The sequence below is a fragment of the Salmo trutta genome, chromosome 2 (genome assembly GCF_901001165.1).
Source record: "Salmo trutta chromosome 2, fSalTru1.1, whole genome shotgun sequence".
NCBI classification, from domain to species: domain Eukaryota; kingdom Metazoa; phylum Chordata; class Actinopteri; order Salmoniformes; family Salmonidae; genus Salmo; species Salmo trutta.
In genome coordinates this window covers 52,164,698-52,184,694 of record NC_042958.1, presented here as the reverse complement: position 1 = coordinate 52,184,694, position 19,997 = coordinate 52,164,698, and the positions used below count along the sequence as shown (strand labels likewise).

General features: G+C 45.0%; 1 protein-coding gene across 4 annotated transcripts; it reads left to right on the top strand.

Annotated features, from left to right (window-relative positions):
• Positions 1-1,052: 1,052 nt before the first annotated feature.
• On the top strand, positions 1,053-19,981 carry LOC115156955 (F-box only protein 11). 4 transcript variants are annotated; one of them, XM_029704781.1, is made up of 21 exons: positions 1,053-1,367; positions 2,791-2,948; positions 3,340-3,421; positions 3,530-3,674; positions 3,884-4,013; positions 7,196-7,279; positions 7,388-7,520; positions 7,649-7,755; positions 7,853-7,964; positions 8,094-8,200; positions 11,082-11,219; positions 11,303-11,520; positions 14,186-14,366; positions 14,474-14,596; positions 14,749-14,834; positions 14,944-15,275; positions 15,388-15,495; positions 15,881-15,961; positions 16,338-16,446; positions 16,845-16,943; positions 17,165-19,981. In XM_029704781.1, the coding sequence occupies exons 1-21, from the start codon at positions 1,280-1,282 to the stop codon at positions 17,292-17,294; spliced, it is 2,751 nt and encodes a 916-aa protein (XP_029560641.1). In that variant the 5' UTR covers positions 1,053-1,279; the 3' UTR covers positions 17,295-19,981. The 4 variants fall into 4 exon arrangements, with proteins under 4 accessions (XP_029560641.1, XP_029560645.1, XP_029560642.1 ...); XM_029704782.1 differs by having other exon boundaries at positions 1,054-1,367; positions 2,794-2,948; XM_029704784.1 differs by lacking the exon at positions 15,881-15,961 and having other exon boundaries at positions 1,054-1,367.
• Positions 19,982-19,997: the final 16 nt, after the last annotated feature.

The following is a 19,997-nucleotide window of genomic DNA, read 5'->3' as shown; positions in this document are numbered from 1 at the left end:
TGGGACTGGTAATAATCTGAGAAAGATTTAGGGAGTCCTATTGCTTTAGGACTTGGTCAGGTGTTTTTAGCATGTCCCAGTTTAGGTCACCAAGCAGGACAAATTCAGACTTAGTGTAAGAAATTCAGACTTAGTGTCAGGGGCCAGGAGAGAGCTTAAGGCAGGTAGGGTACAGGCTGGTGCTGATGGTGGACGATAACACCCAGCAACAGTCAACAAAGAGCTATTTGAAAGTTTAATGCTTAAAACCAGCAAATCAAATTGTTTGGGGACAGACTAACAACAGATGCATATCTGTATTCTCAGGTAAGTGAATTCCATAGATTAGGGCTTAATGAATGTATTTAAATGAACTGATTTCCTTCTATGAACTGTAACTCAGCAAAACCGTTGAAATTGTTGCGTTTATATTTTTGTTCAGTGTATTATGTACACATCAAAGGACGACTAGAGGGCAAGATTGCACCGTATTTCTAGACCGTCCCCTAGTGATCAGATTCACAACCAGGCGACTAGGTTTAGTATGCAGTACAGTAGCCACTTACCCGTTAACACGCTACATATGCGCAAGCGAATGCCATAAAACATCATCTTGAGCATGGAAGTAGCACACACACATAGACGTGCTACAGCACCAGGCTAGAGGTAGCTGGTTTTGTCCTCAATTATATCAATTATGTTACTGACCATTGCTTTGACACTCTACTATCCTGTAGACTATCCTGGGTTGAATCCATACGGTTGGTTCTGGCCCACTGCCTATCCTGGGTTATACCCATATGGTTGGTTCTGGCCCACTGCCTCTGTTGTGTGGTTATCCTAACCAAAAACGCCCTGCGGCTATGCAAAGCAGAGATCCCCTCCCTCCAGCTTTATCACACTTGATTCAGCTAAGCAACTGCTCCACAGGACCTTGACTTATTCAGGTGAGTTGTGTAGCGTTGGAGCCAAAGTCTGCACTCCGATCTACACGAGGGTAGTGTTCTCAAGAGGACCTGGTATGCTTGGCCACAGGAGGTCGCTGTGAGTCCAGGGTGTGATTGGTGGCAGACATCCTCCAGTGTTTTCCGACTGTCCCTGTGTGAGTTAATGGCTCCTCCTGCTAGATACGGAGCTGGTAGCGAGCAGTCCGAAAAACACTAACTACACCCGGGTAGATAGCTAGCGCGCTGGGTGGAGAGAGAGAGGCTCACCGGGTTGTAGTCGAGGCCTGGTGTTAAAGCGTGAAGCGGATGGTCGAGGAAAGCGTTCTGTATTTTAACAACAGACTCTCCAAAAAATGAACTCCGTCAGAGCCACCAACCGGAGACCCAGGCGAGTCTCAAGGCCGCGCCCGGTGCAGCCCGACCGGAACGAGGGGGACCGAGGTGAGAGGGACCATCGCCAGAGCACTGTAGGGCTGTAGTCGTGTCAGGACGGCAAGGTGCCACAGTGACCCCAGCCTCAGCTGCCTGGCACGAGTGTGTTATTTAGGCAAAGCCGAGGCTTGTACGGCTGTGGCACAGGCCGCGCTTTGTTTGGCTTGAGTGACTGTGGCTACCAGTGGGGCTGGGGGGTAGCGTGAGTGCTTTCCCTGCTGCGTAGTTCGCTAACGCGTTGACTAGCTAACGTTAACTAGCCCATATAACTATGCAGCCATCCATAACGTCGACCATGGCGAACCCACTGACTTTGACAGATTGTGAATGTTCTTGGGCATGGCACTAACGTTACTAGCTAGCTATCAAAGGCTTCTGACGAAATTCATCTGCGTTGTATTTTGGACTGACATTTTTTGGGGTGTGCTGCCCATACTCTAGTAACTAGCTAGTTACTTTAGCTCGCTAACGACTAGCTATGAATGTCTACTTTAGCGATGAACGATCAGCCGCAATTTAGACAAGTACATGTTCTTGTTAAGCAGTCAACCAGCTAGTTAACTGCGTGGCTCACACTCATCAGACATTTCATTTAGCCAGTTAACTACCTAGTTAGTTAAGCTAACCAGTTATGTATAACTGAGCGCTAACGTTGGCTAGCTAGCTGTGTTTGTTTACATGGCGGATTTACTAGCTAACAGCAGTACCTACGTAGTTGAGTTGTGACTCATCCGTGCAGGTCTGCTCGGCCCGGTTACCTGCAGGTCAACTTTTCGGGGCTTTATAGGGGCTGTGGCTTTGTTATCGCAGTGTGATGGGCAGGAGGCCGGTGGCCAGCTAGGGAAGGACATTGTGGGGCTCAGTCGGGCCCTATTCTGGTAGTCAAACCGCAGGGACGCATCTGCAGTTATCAATCACCAATCATAATCTGTCACCCACACGGCCTTATATGACTTATAGGCTACTGTATTACATTAAACACATCCATGACACCACCCAGTCTATGAATGACCTAAAATCATTTTAAAAGAGTAGACTAGAATGACACTGAGTAGACTAGAATGACACTGATCAGCTGTCATTACTAATAAATGTGTTTTTAATCAGCCCTTTACACCCTTACCAACTGCAGTAGTGATTAGCCTGTGTGGGTGGATAGTGTTTAAATGGCATCTGCCTGCTGGTGTTTGTCTGTTGAACTGTGCTGATGGAGAAGATGTATGTGTCTTTGTCCTGTGTTTACACAGGCAGCACAATTCTGATGTTTTTCACACTAATTTGTTTTTTGACCAATCAGATCAGCTATGGAGAAGATCTGACGTTATTGGTCTAGGACCTATTAGTGGAAAAAAGATAGAAATATTGGTCTGCCAGTGTAAACGCAGCCTATGTGTGTCAGACTGTGTTCTGACTGTGTTCTCTGTGTGTCCAGCAGATGAGGAGGCTCCAGCTGCAGCAGCGGAGGTGGCTGTGGAGGAGTCTGGGCCTGCAGCTGGGAACAGCCCCTACCAGCTCCGACGCAAGTCTCTACTGCCCAAAAGAACAGCCTCCGGTACTGCAGCGGCCTGCCCCAGCAAGACCGCTATGGAGGTCAGACTGAGAGAGAGCACCATTCTGTGTTTGTTCACCTCCCTTAATTGGTTTAAAAGGACTGGTTCCTGTATTTCTGGTGCTTGCACCACCAGGGTTGATGGTTTAATTCCCGGGGCCACCCATAAGTAAAATGTATACATGCATGACTAAGTCCATGTGGATAAAAGTGTCTGCTAAATGCCATATATTATTATGTTATTCTGATACATTATTTATGAAACAGTGTAAACTCCCACTAGCACCAGTGTACATTTTGGGAGAATGGTAGAGGACAGTATTGGTGTGAGAGAGACAGAATGTGTGTGTGTTAGTGTCTCAGTCATTGGGGGAGGTAGCTATGTGTGTGTGTGTGTGCGTGTGTGTTACTGATATGTGTGTTCTGACACAGGGAGCGTCCACCTCGACGACAGAACCCTTCGGCCACCGAGCCAAACGGGCCAGGGTCTCTGGCAGGAGCCACGACCTGCCAGGTAAGAATGTGTGTCTAGGCGTACAAGTCAATGACGTGAGGTGTCTGCATGGCTCTTTCTACAACTGCATGTATCGTCTATGAATACTAATGGAAACTGTGTGTGTAGCCGCTCTAGCAGAGCAGTACCTGCAGCAGAAGCTTCCAGATGAGGTGGTTCTGAAGATCTTCTCATATCTCCTGGAGCAGGACCTCTGTCAGACTGCCTGCGTCTGCAAACGCTTCAGCGAGCTAGCCAACGACCCTATACTCTGGTACACAATCTTCAGTGGACTGTGAATCTATATACTGACGGGGAAAACAAAGACACATTTTCTTGCCCATTGTAGTTAACTGATATGTCACCCCCCCAAAAGAAATCTGTCACTATCGACCATTATTGGTTCACACTGACATGAAGGCTGTTAATTTGGGCATCCCTCTATGCCTGAAGTTGACCTTTGCCTTTTCTGTTTGTGTCCAGGAAGCGTCTGTACATGGAGGTGTTTGAGTACACCCGTCCCATGATGCACCCCGAGCCAGGCAAGTTCTACCAGGTCAGCCCTGAGGAACACGAGCACCCCAACCCCTGGAAGGACAGCTTCCAACAGCTGGTGGGTAGACTGTGTGTGTCAGTGTTTTCCATTAGCGCATGAGTTTGGTTAATTAGCCGGTAACATAATCATTTTCAGCCTGCTACTTTTTCTACTTCATTTTAACTAGGCTACTTTTCATTTAAAGTTTAAATTTGCTAGTCTGTCGAGTCCCTAGAATGAACGATATGCATTTTCTGGCGATCTAGGATAGTCTCCTGTCAGTCACAAAGAGAGCGATGACCCATACCTCAGTGGCGATGACAGGGAAACTCAGGCTGCTGTCTGTCCCACCTCCCGGTACACTTTCTGTGCTCTGTGTTGGTTTGCAGTCGAATTTCTATACACTGAGGGAGAGAAATTGCTCGTCCCATGTAATGTAAGTGGTAACGATGAGTTGAAATCCACCACGTAGTCTAGTTATTGTTTTCTGGCACCTTGGTTTATTTTCTATTGCATGTTTCATATAGCCAGCCACGCAGAATCGTGGTGGGTAGCAGGCTATTTACTGTGCTTTGATTGACAATTGAACAGCAAATGTTGACTAGTTTATAAAAGGTGTCTGGCTGACAAAGTAAAGCAGATCTATAACTCTTGCCGGTCATAAATCATGCAACGTGGGTATAGGTCCATGGTATCGCATCGGGACAAGTAAACCAAAGGATTTCCTGGTTTCCTTTCCTATGATGACGGGGCTTGTCAGACAGTGACTCTAAAGTGATCTTGTCAGTCCGTGTAGCCCTTCAGAATCACATCAGTGAGACGTTCATTTGTCTCCCTAATTTGCATAGGCTACTGGTAGGACTAGGATTTTTGGCGATTATCTGGAGATAAATGATGAAAACATTTTGAGGAAGATGGTGAATCATCCACAGGAACGATAGTTAGTGGAGAGCCTCATTCTGCTCCAAGTATGATCATTTGGGCCCTCGCGGAATTCAGGCATTAAAACGGATTTCAACAATATAAAAAAATGTTCACCTTAGGAGGGAATCAACAAAATGTCTTGAAAATGAGTTAATTTGCCCAAGTTTATCATATGACAGAATGCATCAGTGATTCATATTTCCTGCAGCTTTCTGAAAAGGCAACGAGAATGCTCCTGTGTGTGTGTGGGGGGCCGTTAGCGATGGTGCAAATGAAAACAGTCTTCTGGTATAGATGGAAAGGCTTTCCCATAAACCTTCTCAGGGCTTGACATTGTTTGTCTGGGGGAAAGTTTAAAAAAAATGTCGGACAACCAGAATATAGATTTAAGTTAATTTAAGTAAAAAAAATCACTCTCAAACAATTACCCTGATCAGAATTGGACCAGGCAGCGCACAGCAGGGCAATGCATGTTTGACATTCTGAGGAAATAACTTACAGTCCTATTTGCTATAACCTATTTCAATAAATATGTTATATTTACACAAAGCAAGATAACAATGTAAACAGACCTAAGTCTTACCAAAGCAGCGCCAAATATCCGGTTGGAAAATGTTTTTTTTTTTCTCTTTCGAATGTAGGACGATCTGGGCCAATAGCCAAAGCCTATTTTTCTAGAGGACACTGCAGCGTCTTATTGTTATAGACGATCACAGGTTCTATTTTCTCTCCATTTGATATGATTATGACTTGTCCAATTGAGCCACTCTTTCAGTTTAATGCGTGCTAGGTTTCTCCTGCAGCGCTGTTTCATGAACAAACATTGAATGAATCTAACGGAATGGCTAAAAAAAGTGAATGTCAAGCCCTGCTTCTCAATTAAATGTTAACAACAAGTAGTCTAAGCTTACTTGGCAGAATGATATCATGATTATTTTCATCAACCCAGTGGGTATTTGTCAGTGGTGTTTAGTACTTATGTAAAAATACTTGAAAGTATTAAAGTACTTTTTTGGGGTATATTTACTTTACTAATTTATATTTTTGACAACGTTTACTTCACTACATTCCTATAGAAAATATTGTACTTTTTACTGCATACATTTTCCCTGACAACCAAAAGTACTTGTTACATTTTGAAGGCTTAGCAGGACAGGAGAATGGTGAAATTCACACACTTATCAAGAGAACACGTGGTCATCCCTACTGCCTATAGTCTGGCGAACTCACTAAACACAAATGCATCTTTTGTAAATAATGTCTGAGTGTTGGAGTGTGTGTCCCCCCCCGCTATGCATACATTTTTAAAACAAGAAAATGGTGCCGTCTGCTTTGCTTAATATAAGGCATTCTAAATGAGTTAAACTTTAACTTCTACTTTTGATACTTAAGTATATTTTAGCAATTACATTTACTTTTGATACTTAAGTATATTTGAACCCAAATACTTTTACTCAAGTAGTATTTTACTGGGTGACTTTTACTTGAGTAACTTTCTATTAAGGTATCTATACTTTTACTCCAGTATGATAATTGGGTACTTTTCCACCACTGGTATTTGTTTTGCAAACTCTACCATGGTATGTGCGCTACAAAAACAAGCTAACAGCCTATTGCTAGGTACTCACTGGAATTAAAGGGTGACTACATCCCAAAATTAAAATGTCTTATGACTTTTCACAGTCCTCAAAAGTGGTCTCCTGATGTGGTTTAAGCATTGTTGTGGACTTAGAACATTGAATTTGGTTGTTTTTCTATTTAAAAAAAAGTACTTTTTGAAAGCGAAAACCTGAAAAAAAGAATGTGGGCTATATACTATACTTTTTTTTTTGTTTTAATAAAATACATAATTTGAAGAAAAAAACATCACTGTAACAATTAATGTCTTGTAGTGAAACTGTAAATATGACTAATCAAGAGAAGACAGGTCAAATGTTAACATTAAAAAAGGTTAAAGGTTCTCTTTCTTAGAAACTATTCCTGATCATATAGGCCTGGATCTAGACGATATACAAAACAACTAACAATACACTGAATTCATATTTTTTAAGTCATTTTAAAGTCATGTCTTTCCTCAAAATACCACAACACATTTTTCCAATCTGGGAGGTAAATTCTCTAAAGTATTAAGTCATTTTGCTGTGTATTTTAAAGGGAATCAAGACATTAGAATGTACCAGAGGCCACCAAAATAGAGCTGCTTTTGGAGAAAGATAATCTAATAGGCCCAGGGGTGCCTGGTTGGCTGCTCTATGTATTATACTGGTGTGTGTGTGTGTGGTTAGACAAACATTGTGTTGATGTTATTTTAACATTGTTGTAAAATTGTGTTGCAGTATAAAGGAGCCCATGTGAAGCCAGGCTTTGCTGAACATTTCTACAGCAACCCTGGGAGGTTCAAAGGCAGGGAGAATATGCTGGTAAGAGACACATAATTATACTCATGGTCTATTGAAGGCACATTTTTCAATATGGCTGCGAGCCAGCTCCATTTTAGCTTGATTTGATGTAACCGTTTCTGTCTCCAGTACTATGACACCATAGAAGATGCATTAGGAGGGGTGCAAGAGAGTCATTTTGATGGGCTGATCTTCGTCCACTCTGGGATCTACACTGACGAGTGGATCTACATAGAGTCCCCCATCACCATGATTGGAGCAGGTACTGTGTGTGGTCTGTCTGTCTGTTTTTCTCTTTCTACCTCTGTCTGTATTATCTAGTGGTAGAAATGGCCTGTGTGTGTGTGTGTGTGTGTGTGTGTGTGTGTGTGTGTGTGTGTGTGTGTGTAGCTCCTGGTAAGGTGTCTGATAAGGTGGTGATTGAGAACACCAGAGACTCAACGTTTGTCTTCATGGAGGGATCGGAGGACGCCTACGTAGGATACATGACTATCAGGGTACGCTGCTAACACAGATCCAACTCTCTCACACACACACACACACACACACACACTCTCCCCACATCTCCCCTCTAACCTGTTGTTTCATCTTCAGTTTAACCCAGATGATAAGTCAGCTCAGCACCACAACGCCCACCACTGTCTGGAGATCACTGTCAACTGTTCTCCCAACATAGACCACTGTATCATCAGATCTACCTGCACAGGTAATGTGCACACAGTCCGCAGTAAGGCTTGTATGTTTTGCCTGTTTAGTTTGTCTCCAGTGGGGGATGTTGGGTAATGTAGTTTGTCTCCAGTGGGGCATGTTGGGTAAAGTAGTTTCTCTACTCCAGTGGGCTCGGCTGTGTGTGTGAGCGGCCAGGGGGCGTGTCCTACCATCAAACACTGCAACATCAGCGACTGTGAGAACGTTGGACTTTACATCACCGACCATGCACAGGTAAACGACCACATCACCGACCATACACAGGTAAACGACCACATCACCGACCATGCACAGGTAAACAACCACATCACCGACCATGCACAGGTAAACAACCACATCACCGACCATGCACAGGTAAACAACCACATCACCGACCATGCACAGGTAAACAACCACATCACCGACCATGCACAGGTAAACAACCACATCACCGACCATGCACACCACTCTTAAACACCCTCTCTGACTGTGTATTCCTGCACGGTATCTATGAGGATAATGTATTGCACGGTATCTATGGGGATAAGTAAGGGATAAACGCCCACGTTCTGTTCATTACCTTGGAAATATTGGATGAGGGGGAGCCAAGTCCGTTTGCCAAGGTAATGTACGGGGGAGCGGAGGCGAATACCACAGTTGCCAAGGAAAACAATGTTAAAGCACACATTTACTGGTAGAAATTAAATGTATTTGTTGATATTTAAATGTTTAAGTGAATTCATACTTTCTCATCTTCTGGTTGCTAGAGACGTGATCTAGTCTTTCATTCGATTAGTTCGATATTTATGGGCGCTACCCATTCGTTGGTTCTTTATGTTCCGTTGCCATGCTCGCTGGCAACATTCTTACCCCTTGCTTGCTAGCTAGCCAACCAGCTACGGCTAACAGTCATGGCCTCTGCAGCCAGAATAACAGCAAAGTAGCTGCATTTGCATTTGTTTAAACTGTTTTCTATTGACAATCCTTTGCCTACATCCATAACAATGAGCTGATGCCCGTTTTTGCCTGGCATAGCTAGAAGTGTGTGCCTTCTCATCAGGACACTCGTCAACATTGTTCATTATGAGGAGATCGCATTGCATATCAAACACTAGGCTAGAAGCTAGCTAAATAGTTTGTTGCTAGCAAACCTGCCAACATGGCAACTGAATTAAAAATAATATCAGATGCTGACAACAGCAGGTCAAACTAGAAACATGTAGAAGGATTTGACAGCATAGCGCCACTTGCATCGTGACTGCAACAGTTTTGACCAGATAACTTCATGTTTATCACTCACCACACTAGATCTGATGCTATTTTTAAAAAGTATGTATTTGCAAAAACAGATTGCTTGCTAGCTACGTTTTTCATCGTTGGACCTGCGTTTACTATGTATCAAATTTTGGTGTGTGTGGTTGTTGGTTTAGCTTTCTGTAACTGTAGCAAGTACGGTTTGCATGTGTACAGTCGTGGCCAAAAGTTTTGAGAATGACACAAATATACATTTTCAAAGTCTGCTGCCTCAGTTTGTATGAAAGTCCCTCTTTGCCATGCAAATGAACTGAATCCCCCAAAAACTGAATCCCCCAAAAACATTTGCACTGCATTTCAGCCCTGCCACAAAAGGACCAGCTGACATCATGTCAGTGATTCTCTCGTTAACACAGGTGTGAGTCTTGACGAGGACAAGGCTGGGAATCACTCTGTCATGCTGATTGAGTTCGAATAACAGACTGGAAGCTTCAAAAGGAGGGTGGCGCTTGGAATCATTGTTCTTCCTCTGTCACCATGGTTACCTGCAAGGAAACACGTGCCGTCATCATTGCTTTGCACAAAAAGGGCTTCACAGGCAAGGATATTGCTGCCAGTAAGATTGCACCTAAATCAACCATTTATCGGATCATCAAGAACTTCAAGGAGAGCGGTTCAATTGTTGTGAAGAAGGCTTCAGGGCGCCAAAGAAAGTCCAGCAAGCGCCAGGACGTCTCCTAAAGTTGATTCAGCTGTGGGATCGGGGCACCACCAGTACAGAGCTTGCTCAGGAATGGCAGCAGGCAGGTGTGAGTCCATCTGCACGCACAGTGAGGCAAAGACTTTTGGAGGATGGCCTGGTGTCAAGAAGGGCAGCAAAGAAGCCACTTCTCTCCAGGAAAAACATCAGGGACAGACTTATAAACTGCAAAAGGTACAGGGATTGGACTGCTGAGGACTGGGATAAAGTCATTTTCTCTGATGAATCCTCTTTCTGATTGTTTGGGGCATCCGGAAAAAAGCTTGTCCGGAGAAGACAAGGTGAGCGCTACCATCAGTCCTGTGTCATGCCAACAGTAAAGCATCCTGAAACCATTCATGTGTGGGGTTGCTTCTCAGCCAAGGGAGTGGGCTCACTCACAATTCTGCCTAAGAACACAGCCGTGAATAAAGAATGGTACCAACACATCCTCCGAGAGCAACTTCTCCCAACCATCCAGGAACAGTTTGGTGACGAACAATGCCTTTTCCAGCATGATGGAGCACCTTGCCATAAGGCAAAAGTGATAACTAAGTGGCTCGGGGAACAAAACATCGATATTTTGGGTCCATGGCCAGGAAACTCCCCAGACCTTAATCCCATTGAGAACTTGTGGTCAATCCTCAAGAGGCCGGTTGACAAATCAAAACCCACAAATTCTGACAAACTCCAGGCATTGATTATGCAAGAATGGGCTGCCATCACTCAGGATGTGGCCCAGAAGTTAATTGACAGCATGCCAGGACGGATTGCAGAGGTCTTGAAAAAGAAGGGTCAACACTGCAAATATTGACTTTGCATCAACTTCATGTAATTGTCAATAAAATCCTTTGACACTTATGAAATGCTTGTAATTATACTTCAGTATTCCATAGTAACATCTGACAAAAATATCTAAAGACACTGAAGCAGCAAACTTTGGAAAATAATATTTGTCATTCTCAAATCCTTTGGCCACGACTGTAGGAGCATATTGCTTCATGATTGTCCCGATGTCTTTCCCAACTGTCCCGTTTTCTGGTTTTAATGCCCTTCTGGCCAATCAGAAACGAGTATTCAACAATGCTTTGACAATGTATTGCGGGGTATCTTTGAGGATAATGGTGTGATGATGTGTTCCAGGGTATCTATGAGGATAATGAGATCAGTAATAATGCATTGGCGGGAATCTGGGTAAAAAACCACGGCAACCCCATCATCAGACGAAACCACATCCACCACGGCCGAGATGTAGGAGTCTTCACCTTCGACCACGGCATGGTAACTCACTGACCTATAACCTCTCAGGTTTTTACATTGGTGCTGTACATTGCAATGCTGACAGTATCTCTCTCTCCCCTCAGGGTTATTTTGAGAGTTGTAACATCCACAGGAATCGTATAGCAGGCTTTGAGGTGAAGGCGTATGCTAACCCTACAGTGGTTCGCTGTGAGATCCACCATGGCCAGACAGGGGGCATCTATGTGCATGAGAAAGGAAGAGGACAGTTTATAGAAAACAAGATCTACGCCAACAACTTCGCTGGAGTCTGGATCACCTCCAACAGCGACCCTACGATACGGTACACACACACACACCCCTACAATACTGTTACACATACACACACACACACACACACACACACACACACACACACACACACACACACACACACACACACCCCTACAATACTGTTACACATACACACACACACACACACACACCCCTACAATACTGTTACACACACACACACACCTACAATACTGTTACACACACACACACACACACCTACAATACTGTTACACACACACACACACCTACAATACTGTTACACACACACACACACACACCTACAATACTGTTACACACACACACACACACACACACACACCTACAATACTGTTACACACACACACACACACACACACACACACACACACACACACACACACACACACACACCTACAATACTGTTACACACACACACACCTACAATACTGTTACACACACACACACCTACAATACTGTTACACACACACACACACACACACACCTACAATACTGTTACACACACACACCTACAATACTGTTACACACACACACACACCTACAATACTGTTACACACACACACACCTACAATACTGTTACACACACACACACACACACCTACAATACTGTTACACACACACACACACACCTACAATACTGTTACACACACACACACACACACCTACAATACTGTTACACACACACACACACACACACACACACACACACACACACCTACAATACTGTTACACACACACACACACACCTACAATACTGTTACACACACACGCATAGTAACCCTACGATGCAGTACACACACACACACACACCTACAATACTGTTACACACACACACACACACACCTACAATACTGTTACACACACACACACACACACACCCCGACAATACTGTTACACATACACACGCATAGTAACCCTACGATGCAGTACACACACACACACCCCTACAATACTGTTACACATACACACGCATAGTAACCCTACGATGCGGTACACACACACACACACCCCTACAATACTGTTACACATACACACGCATAGTAACCCTACGATGCGGTACACACACACACACCTACAATACTGTTACACACACACACACACACCTACAATACTGTTACACACACACACACACACACACACACACACACACACACACACCTACAATACTGTTACACACACACACACACACACACACCTACAATACTGTTACACACACACACACACACACACCTACAATACTGTTACACACACACACACACACACACCTACAATACTGTTACACACACACACACCTACAATACTGTTACACACACACACGCATAGTAACCCTACGATGCAGTACACACACACACACCCCTACAATACTGTTACACATACACACACACACACCTACAATACTGTTACACACACACACACACACCTACAATACTGTTACACACACACACACACACACACACCTACAATACTGTTACACACACACACACCTACAATACTGTTACACACACACACGCATAGTAACCCTACGATGCAGTACACACACACACCCCTACAATACTGTTACACATACACACACACACACACCTACAATACTGTTACACACACACACACACACACACACACACACACACAATACTGTTACACACACACACACAATACTGTTACACACACACACACAATACTGTTACACACACACACACAATACTGTTACACACACACACACACACCCCGACAATACTGTTACACATACACACGCATAGTAACCCTACGATGCAGTACACACACACACACCCCTACAATACTGTTACACATACACACGCATAGTAACCCTACGATGCGGTACACACACACACACCCCTACAATACTGTTACACATACACACGCATAGTAACCCTACGATGCGGTACACACACACACACCCCTACAATACTGTTACACATACACACGCATAGTAACCCTACGATGCGGTACACACACACACACACCCCTACAATACTGTTACACATACACACGCATAGTAACCCTACGATGCGGTACACACACACACACCCCTACAATACTGTTACACATACACACGCATAGTAACCCTACGATGCGGTACACACACACACCCCTACAATACTGTTACACATACACACGCATAGTAACCCTACGATGCAGTACACACACACACCCCTACAATACTGTTACACATACACACGCATAGTAACCCTATGATGTGGTACACACACACACCCCTACAATACTGTTACACATACACACGCATAGTAACCCTATGATGCGGTACACACACACACCCCTACAATACTGTTACACATACGCACGCATAGTAACCCTACGATGCAGTACACACACACACACACACACACACACACACCCCTACAATACTGTTACACATACACACGCATAGTAACCCTACGATGCAGTACACACACACACACACACACACACACACACACACACCCCTACAATACTGTTACACATACACACGCATAGTAACCCTACGATGCAGTACACACACACACACACACACACACCCCTACAATACTGTTACACATACACACGCATAGTTGCACTACGATGCAGGAAACACACACACATAAAACTACTCTATGAAATTATAGACACTAACCCCTCTCTCAGTATTATGGGCTGTTTGTTGACGTTCTGTTCGTCTCTAGGGGCAATGCAATCTTTAACGGTAACCAAGGGGGCGTGTACATATTTGGCGATGGGCGTGGCCTGATCGAGGGGAACGATATCCATGGCAACGCTCTGGCAGGAATCCAAATCAGAACCAACAGCTGCCCGATTGTACGCCACAACAAGATCCACGACGGACAGCATGGCGGCATCTACGTGGTAAATGACTTTACTCATATAGATCCTTGGACTTGTGCGTCTCAGGAGATGTTGCTAAATGGTGTGTGTGTGTGTGTGTGTGTGTGTGTGTGTGTGTGTGTGTTCAGCATGAGAAGGGCCAGGGTGTGATCGAGGAGAACGAGGTGTACAGCAACACGCTGGCAGGAGTCTGGGTGACAACTGGCAGCACGCCTGTCCTCCGCAGAAACCGCATCCACAGCGGCAAACAGGTAACACACAGCCCACACTCATTCTCTCACCGTTATCATTGGAACAAATACAAAAGGGATGTTGTATCCTGTGAGAATTGGAGGCCTGTCTCATTAGTGTCTGGACTCTAAATTGTTTAGAAGTCCGACCTAACGCCCTTTTTCCCTCTCAGGTTGGCGTGTATTTCTATGACAACGGCCATGGGGTGTTGGAAGACAACGACATCTACAATCACATGTACTCCGGCGTTCAAATACGGTAGGTCCTGCCTCCTCACACGCCAGTCCAACGCAGGACACACGGTGGGGAGGATAACGTTTAACTGATGTTAGATGACGGTTTTACTAACACTGTTGGTTGTCTATAGGACGGGCAGCAACCCCAAGATCCGACGCAACAAGATCTGGGGAGGACAGAACGGAGGCATCCTGGTCTACAACTCCGGTCTGGGTTTCATCGAGGACAATGAGATCTTCGACAACGCCATGGCGGGCGTGTGGATTAAGACGGACAGCAACCCCACGCTGCGGCGCAACAAGATCCACGACGGGAGAGACGGAGGCATCTGTATCTTCAACGGAGGGCGAGGTCTCCTGGAGGAGAACGATATCTTCAGGAACGCCCAGGCAGGAGTTCTGATCAGCACCAACAGCCACCCGGTGCTCCGCAAGAACCGCATCTTCGACGGTTTTGCTGCAGGTGAGCTGCCCATGTGTAAACATTTTACATGAACTTTACTGTACTGACTGGTCAATACTGTAAGCTACTCGTCGTCCGCCACCTGTGTTGAGGATGTAATTTCCTGTCTCAGGGATCGAGATAACCAACCACGCCACTGCAACCCTGGAGGGAAACCAGATCTTCAACAACCGTTTCGGAGGCCTGTTCCTCGCCTCGGGGGTGAACGTCACCATGAAAGGTAGCTAGCGCTAACAGGGTAGGGTAATGTAGAGCTAACAGACCAGGCCAGTCGTAGTCAGTATATTTCTGAGGGATCCTCTGGTGAAACAACCTCGCAGGGCGAGCCGCCATAGGCTATCCATCCGAGAAAGGGGGTTGGGGGGGGGCAAGAATTCAAATGAATTCACACATGATATTTATAGATACTAATTAACATGGACAAACAAGCTATTTCATTCTCCATTGTAGGACACTTGGCTATTAGAAACAAATGTTACTAAATTATTTGATGAATCTTTTGAATTTGGCCTTATTGCCATTATCTCAAAAGTTATAGTACAAAGATATTTGTTAAATTTCAGTCTGAAGGAAGTATATGGTTTTAATCAGTTCATTTCCCCCAGTCATTCTGTGCAGATTCATCACTCTCCCTTCTAACGAGTCCTACACAGCTTGTGTTCGTCGTAGATGGAAACAGAAGACACGTATGTGTTCCTGAGAGTCTTTGCTTTCAGGAATGGGGTCAAACTCAGTTCAACAGCTATAGTCAAATTCCTAGGAATATTATCTCTGTTTGTCCCAGCTGCTAATAGTGGATACTGGAGGTTACTGGCGTAACCATGGTTCTATGTACTAATTAAGCAGCACATTCAGCTGACTGAAGAAATAACTTGCACAACACATTCATTCAGATCATTGCAGAGAGACGCCAATAGGGTTGCCGTGAGACGCGCAGTGACTCTGGCTGGCTTAGACTGTATAGAACAAGGTTCTTGGTCACTGCACTCTCTGGATATGTGATCTTTTGGGAATGTCTGTCAAGTGGACGGGCTCTCATCCTCTGCTCTGCCTCTCTTCCAGATAATAAGATAATGAATAACCAGGATGCCATAGAGAAAGCTGTGAGCAGAGGACAATGTCTCTACAAGATCTCCAGCTACACCTCCTACCCCATGCATGACTTTTACAGGTACACACACCAGCCCATGCACGACTCCTACAGGTACACACACCAGCCCATGCACGACTCCTACAGGTACACACACCAGCCCATGCACGACTCCTACAGGTACACACACCAGCCCATGCACGACTCCTACAGGTACACACACCAGCCCATGCACGACTCCTACAGGTACACACACCAGCCCATGCACGACTCCTACAAGTACGCAGAGGACATTTAGTCACAGGTACGCAGAGGACATTTAGTCACAGGTACGCGGAGGACATTTAGTCACAGGTACGCAGAGGACATTTAGTCACAGGTACGCAGAGGACATTTAGTCACAGGTACGCAGAGGACATTTAGTCACAGGTACGCAGCAGTTACTCGACTGATGTTTTCTTTGACCTGTGTGTGTCCAGGTGTCACACCTGCAATACGACAGACCGGAACGCCATCTGTGTAAACTGCATCAAGAAGTGTCACCAAGGACACGACGTGGAGTTTATACGGCACGATAGGTGAGTAGCGCACGCCAACCGTTTCCTACCGACTAGATGGTCCCACGTGTGGCGTTTTGTTTCAAAAGAATTGAAGGACTGTCAGTACTATTTTTCGCCGAGAATCTTTTTAGAACAACAGGATAACTTATATATGTTTTGGATGTTTCTTTGTCTCACGCCCTCTCCTGTCCTGTAATCCGTGTTACCCCCCCCCCCCCCATCTCTCTCTCTGTCCGTAGGTTTTTCTGTGACTGTGGAGCGGGAACTCTGTCCAACCCCTGTACTCTGGCTGGAGAACCCACACACGACACAGACACACTTTACGACTCAGCCCCGCCCATAGAGTCCAACACGCTGCAACACAACTGAACACACACACATCACATGTACACACACCCTATAATCTACATACACACACTACATAACACACATTCATAACACACTCATATATGTACACACACAGACATATTCACCACTCACACACGCTGACCATAGGGAGCCAGAGAGACTGAATACGGTGTTCTCAGCAGGGACTGGCATAGAGGAACCCTGAGATTCAGAGAGACTGAATACGGTGTTCTCAGCAGGGACTGGCATAGAGGAACCCTGAGATTCAGAGAGACTGAATACGGTGTTCTCAGCAGGGACTGGCATTGAGGAACCCTGAGATTCAGAGAGACTGAATACGGTGTTCTCAGCAGGGACTGGCATAGAGGAACCCTGAGATTCAGAGAGACTGAATACGGTGTTCTCAGCAGGGACTGGCATAGAGGAACCCTGAGATTCAGAGAGACTTAATACGGTGTTCTCAGCAGGGACTGGCATAGAGGAACCCTGAGATTCAGAGAGACTGAATACGGTGTTCTCAGCAGGGACTGGCATAGAGGAACCCTGAGATTCAGAGAGACTGAATACGGTGTTCTCAGCAGGGACTGGCATTGAGGAACCCTGAGATTCAGAGAGACTGAATACGGTGTTCTCAGCAGGGACTGGCATAGAGGAACCCTGAGATTCAGAGAGACTGAATACGGTGTTCTCAGCAGGGACTGGCATTGAGGAACCCTGAGATTCAGAGAGACTGAATACGGTGTTCTCAGCAGGGACTGGCATAGAGGAACCCTGAGATTCAGAGAGACTGAATACGGTGTTCTCAGCAGGGACTGGCATAGAGGAACCCTGAGATTCAGAGAGAGACCGAGACAGTGATGCACTTGGGAGTCTCTTCTAAAGGGAACTATGAAGCTGGTCTGAATTTGACTGGTCTGGTCTGGATTAGTCTCTGGTCTACTGTGATGTGAAACTGACTCTTACTGAACGGCCACATGAGATTCTCACCATTGCATCTCTGGACGCCAAATGGCCAGATAGAGGATGGAGAGTGAGTGTGGAGAGGGTAGGGAAGTGGCTACTCTGATAATGTTGGAGTGGCCAATGAGACTTCCTTTGCCTGTGACCCCTCACCTCTCGGCGACTCTCCAGGATCCTGGGAATCGAACTTCCTCCCAAGATAAGAAGAAAGGAGATTTAGCCCCACCCACTGAGAAAACGCTTCCTGTTCAGAGGCATCTGTTACTAGGCAGTGGATGGCTGATATATACATATGTACTGCTAACGGAAGAGAGGGACTTTGATCAAGCACCTCTGCTTTTATAATATGTTATTCTGATCAACAGATATTATTTTAATGCTTTCTCATGTAGTTTTGTATTTACAAGCAAAAAATCTTACTGTATTTGAATGTCTTTTTATTATTATATATTATAATTATAAATGTTTGTTGTGTTGACCCCAGGCTTGCTGCAGTAGCTGTTCATGTCCCAGTGGATTTGTTCTTTCTGTGAAAGAGAATCACGTTTAACACTAAAGTCTCTCTCCAGGCTAGTAGATGTAGGACTGGTGGAAGATTGTGTGTGTGTTGGAAGGGTGCATGTGTATGTTTGTGTTCAGATGCAGTCCGTGTTTCTGGAGAGGGTCAGATACGGGGCATCGGGCCTTTTTCAAACTGGGACAGACGAGTCGTTCTGCAGCCCCCTTCCCCATCTCTCCCTCTCATATTCTCTCCCCTCCTCGTTCCCTCTCCTCCCTCCCTACTTCCCCCCTCTCTTCCTTACCCTGATCTCTCCCTCTCCTATTCTCTCCCCCCTTCCTTTTCTCTCTTTGTATTCTGGTGACTGTGGCTCCTCATACAGCCTGGATTGTATGCATGTGTACCATAACATCAAGGTCGTGTGCCCCTGCTCAGACGCTGTGTGCCACGTCGTCGACTGTGCCGTCGGGAACCAGATTGCTATGACATATGTGGTTAATTGATGCGTAAAATACCTTCCCAGGCATAAGATCTGGCTCGCATCAATAACGTCTGAGCAGTGGGACACAACCCTAGACTTAATATATTGTGAAGTATTAATACAACCATTATGTAGATGCTAGTATGAATTCAAAAAGGGTTTAATTTCCTAGGAAGAAAAAAAAAAGAAGACAGGAAACTGGTCGTTTGTAAGAAAATAAAACTTTATTAGATCAGTGGTGTCTGATTTTCCGACTGATTTAATTCCGTCCTACCCATTTACGAGTCCGTGCTCCTCCCACCAGCCTCCCTTGCAATACAACCTTTGGTTTTTAGTTTGCTTGTTTTTTTTTTTTTACCAATCAAAGCTCGAGTAAAGTTGTGTGTGAATATTGCACCAACAACGGACTCCTGACCAGTGTGTCACTGCTCTCTCTCGCGTCAGCCAGGCTAAGATGGGGCGTCATGTATAAAATGTTCTCACACTCAGGTTTGGTCATGAATTATGCATGTTTCAAATCACACTAACATTGTTATTTATAACTTCAACTTTGTGTGAAAACGTAAGATGTATTGTTTATGATCTACCCAACTTTTATTCATGTGTATAAAGTAGACTTCGTCAATAGTTCCTTCCAATTTTAACTGCCATGTAATATATTCTCTAAAACTTTGCTTAGTGTCCTCGGGATGTTGATCTCTCCAGAGATCTAGCGTCTCGGCTGAGATGTAAAGGGTTTATTCATGCAACCATCATTACTGTCCAAAAGAAAATACAGAACGAT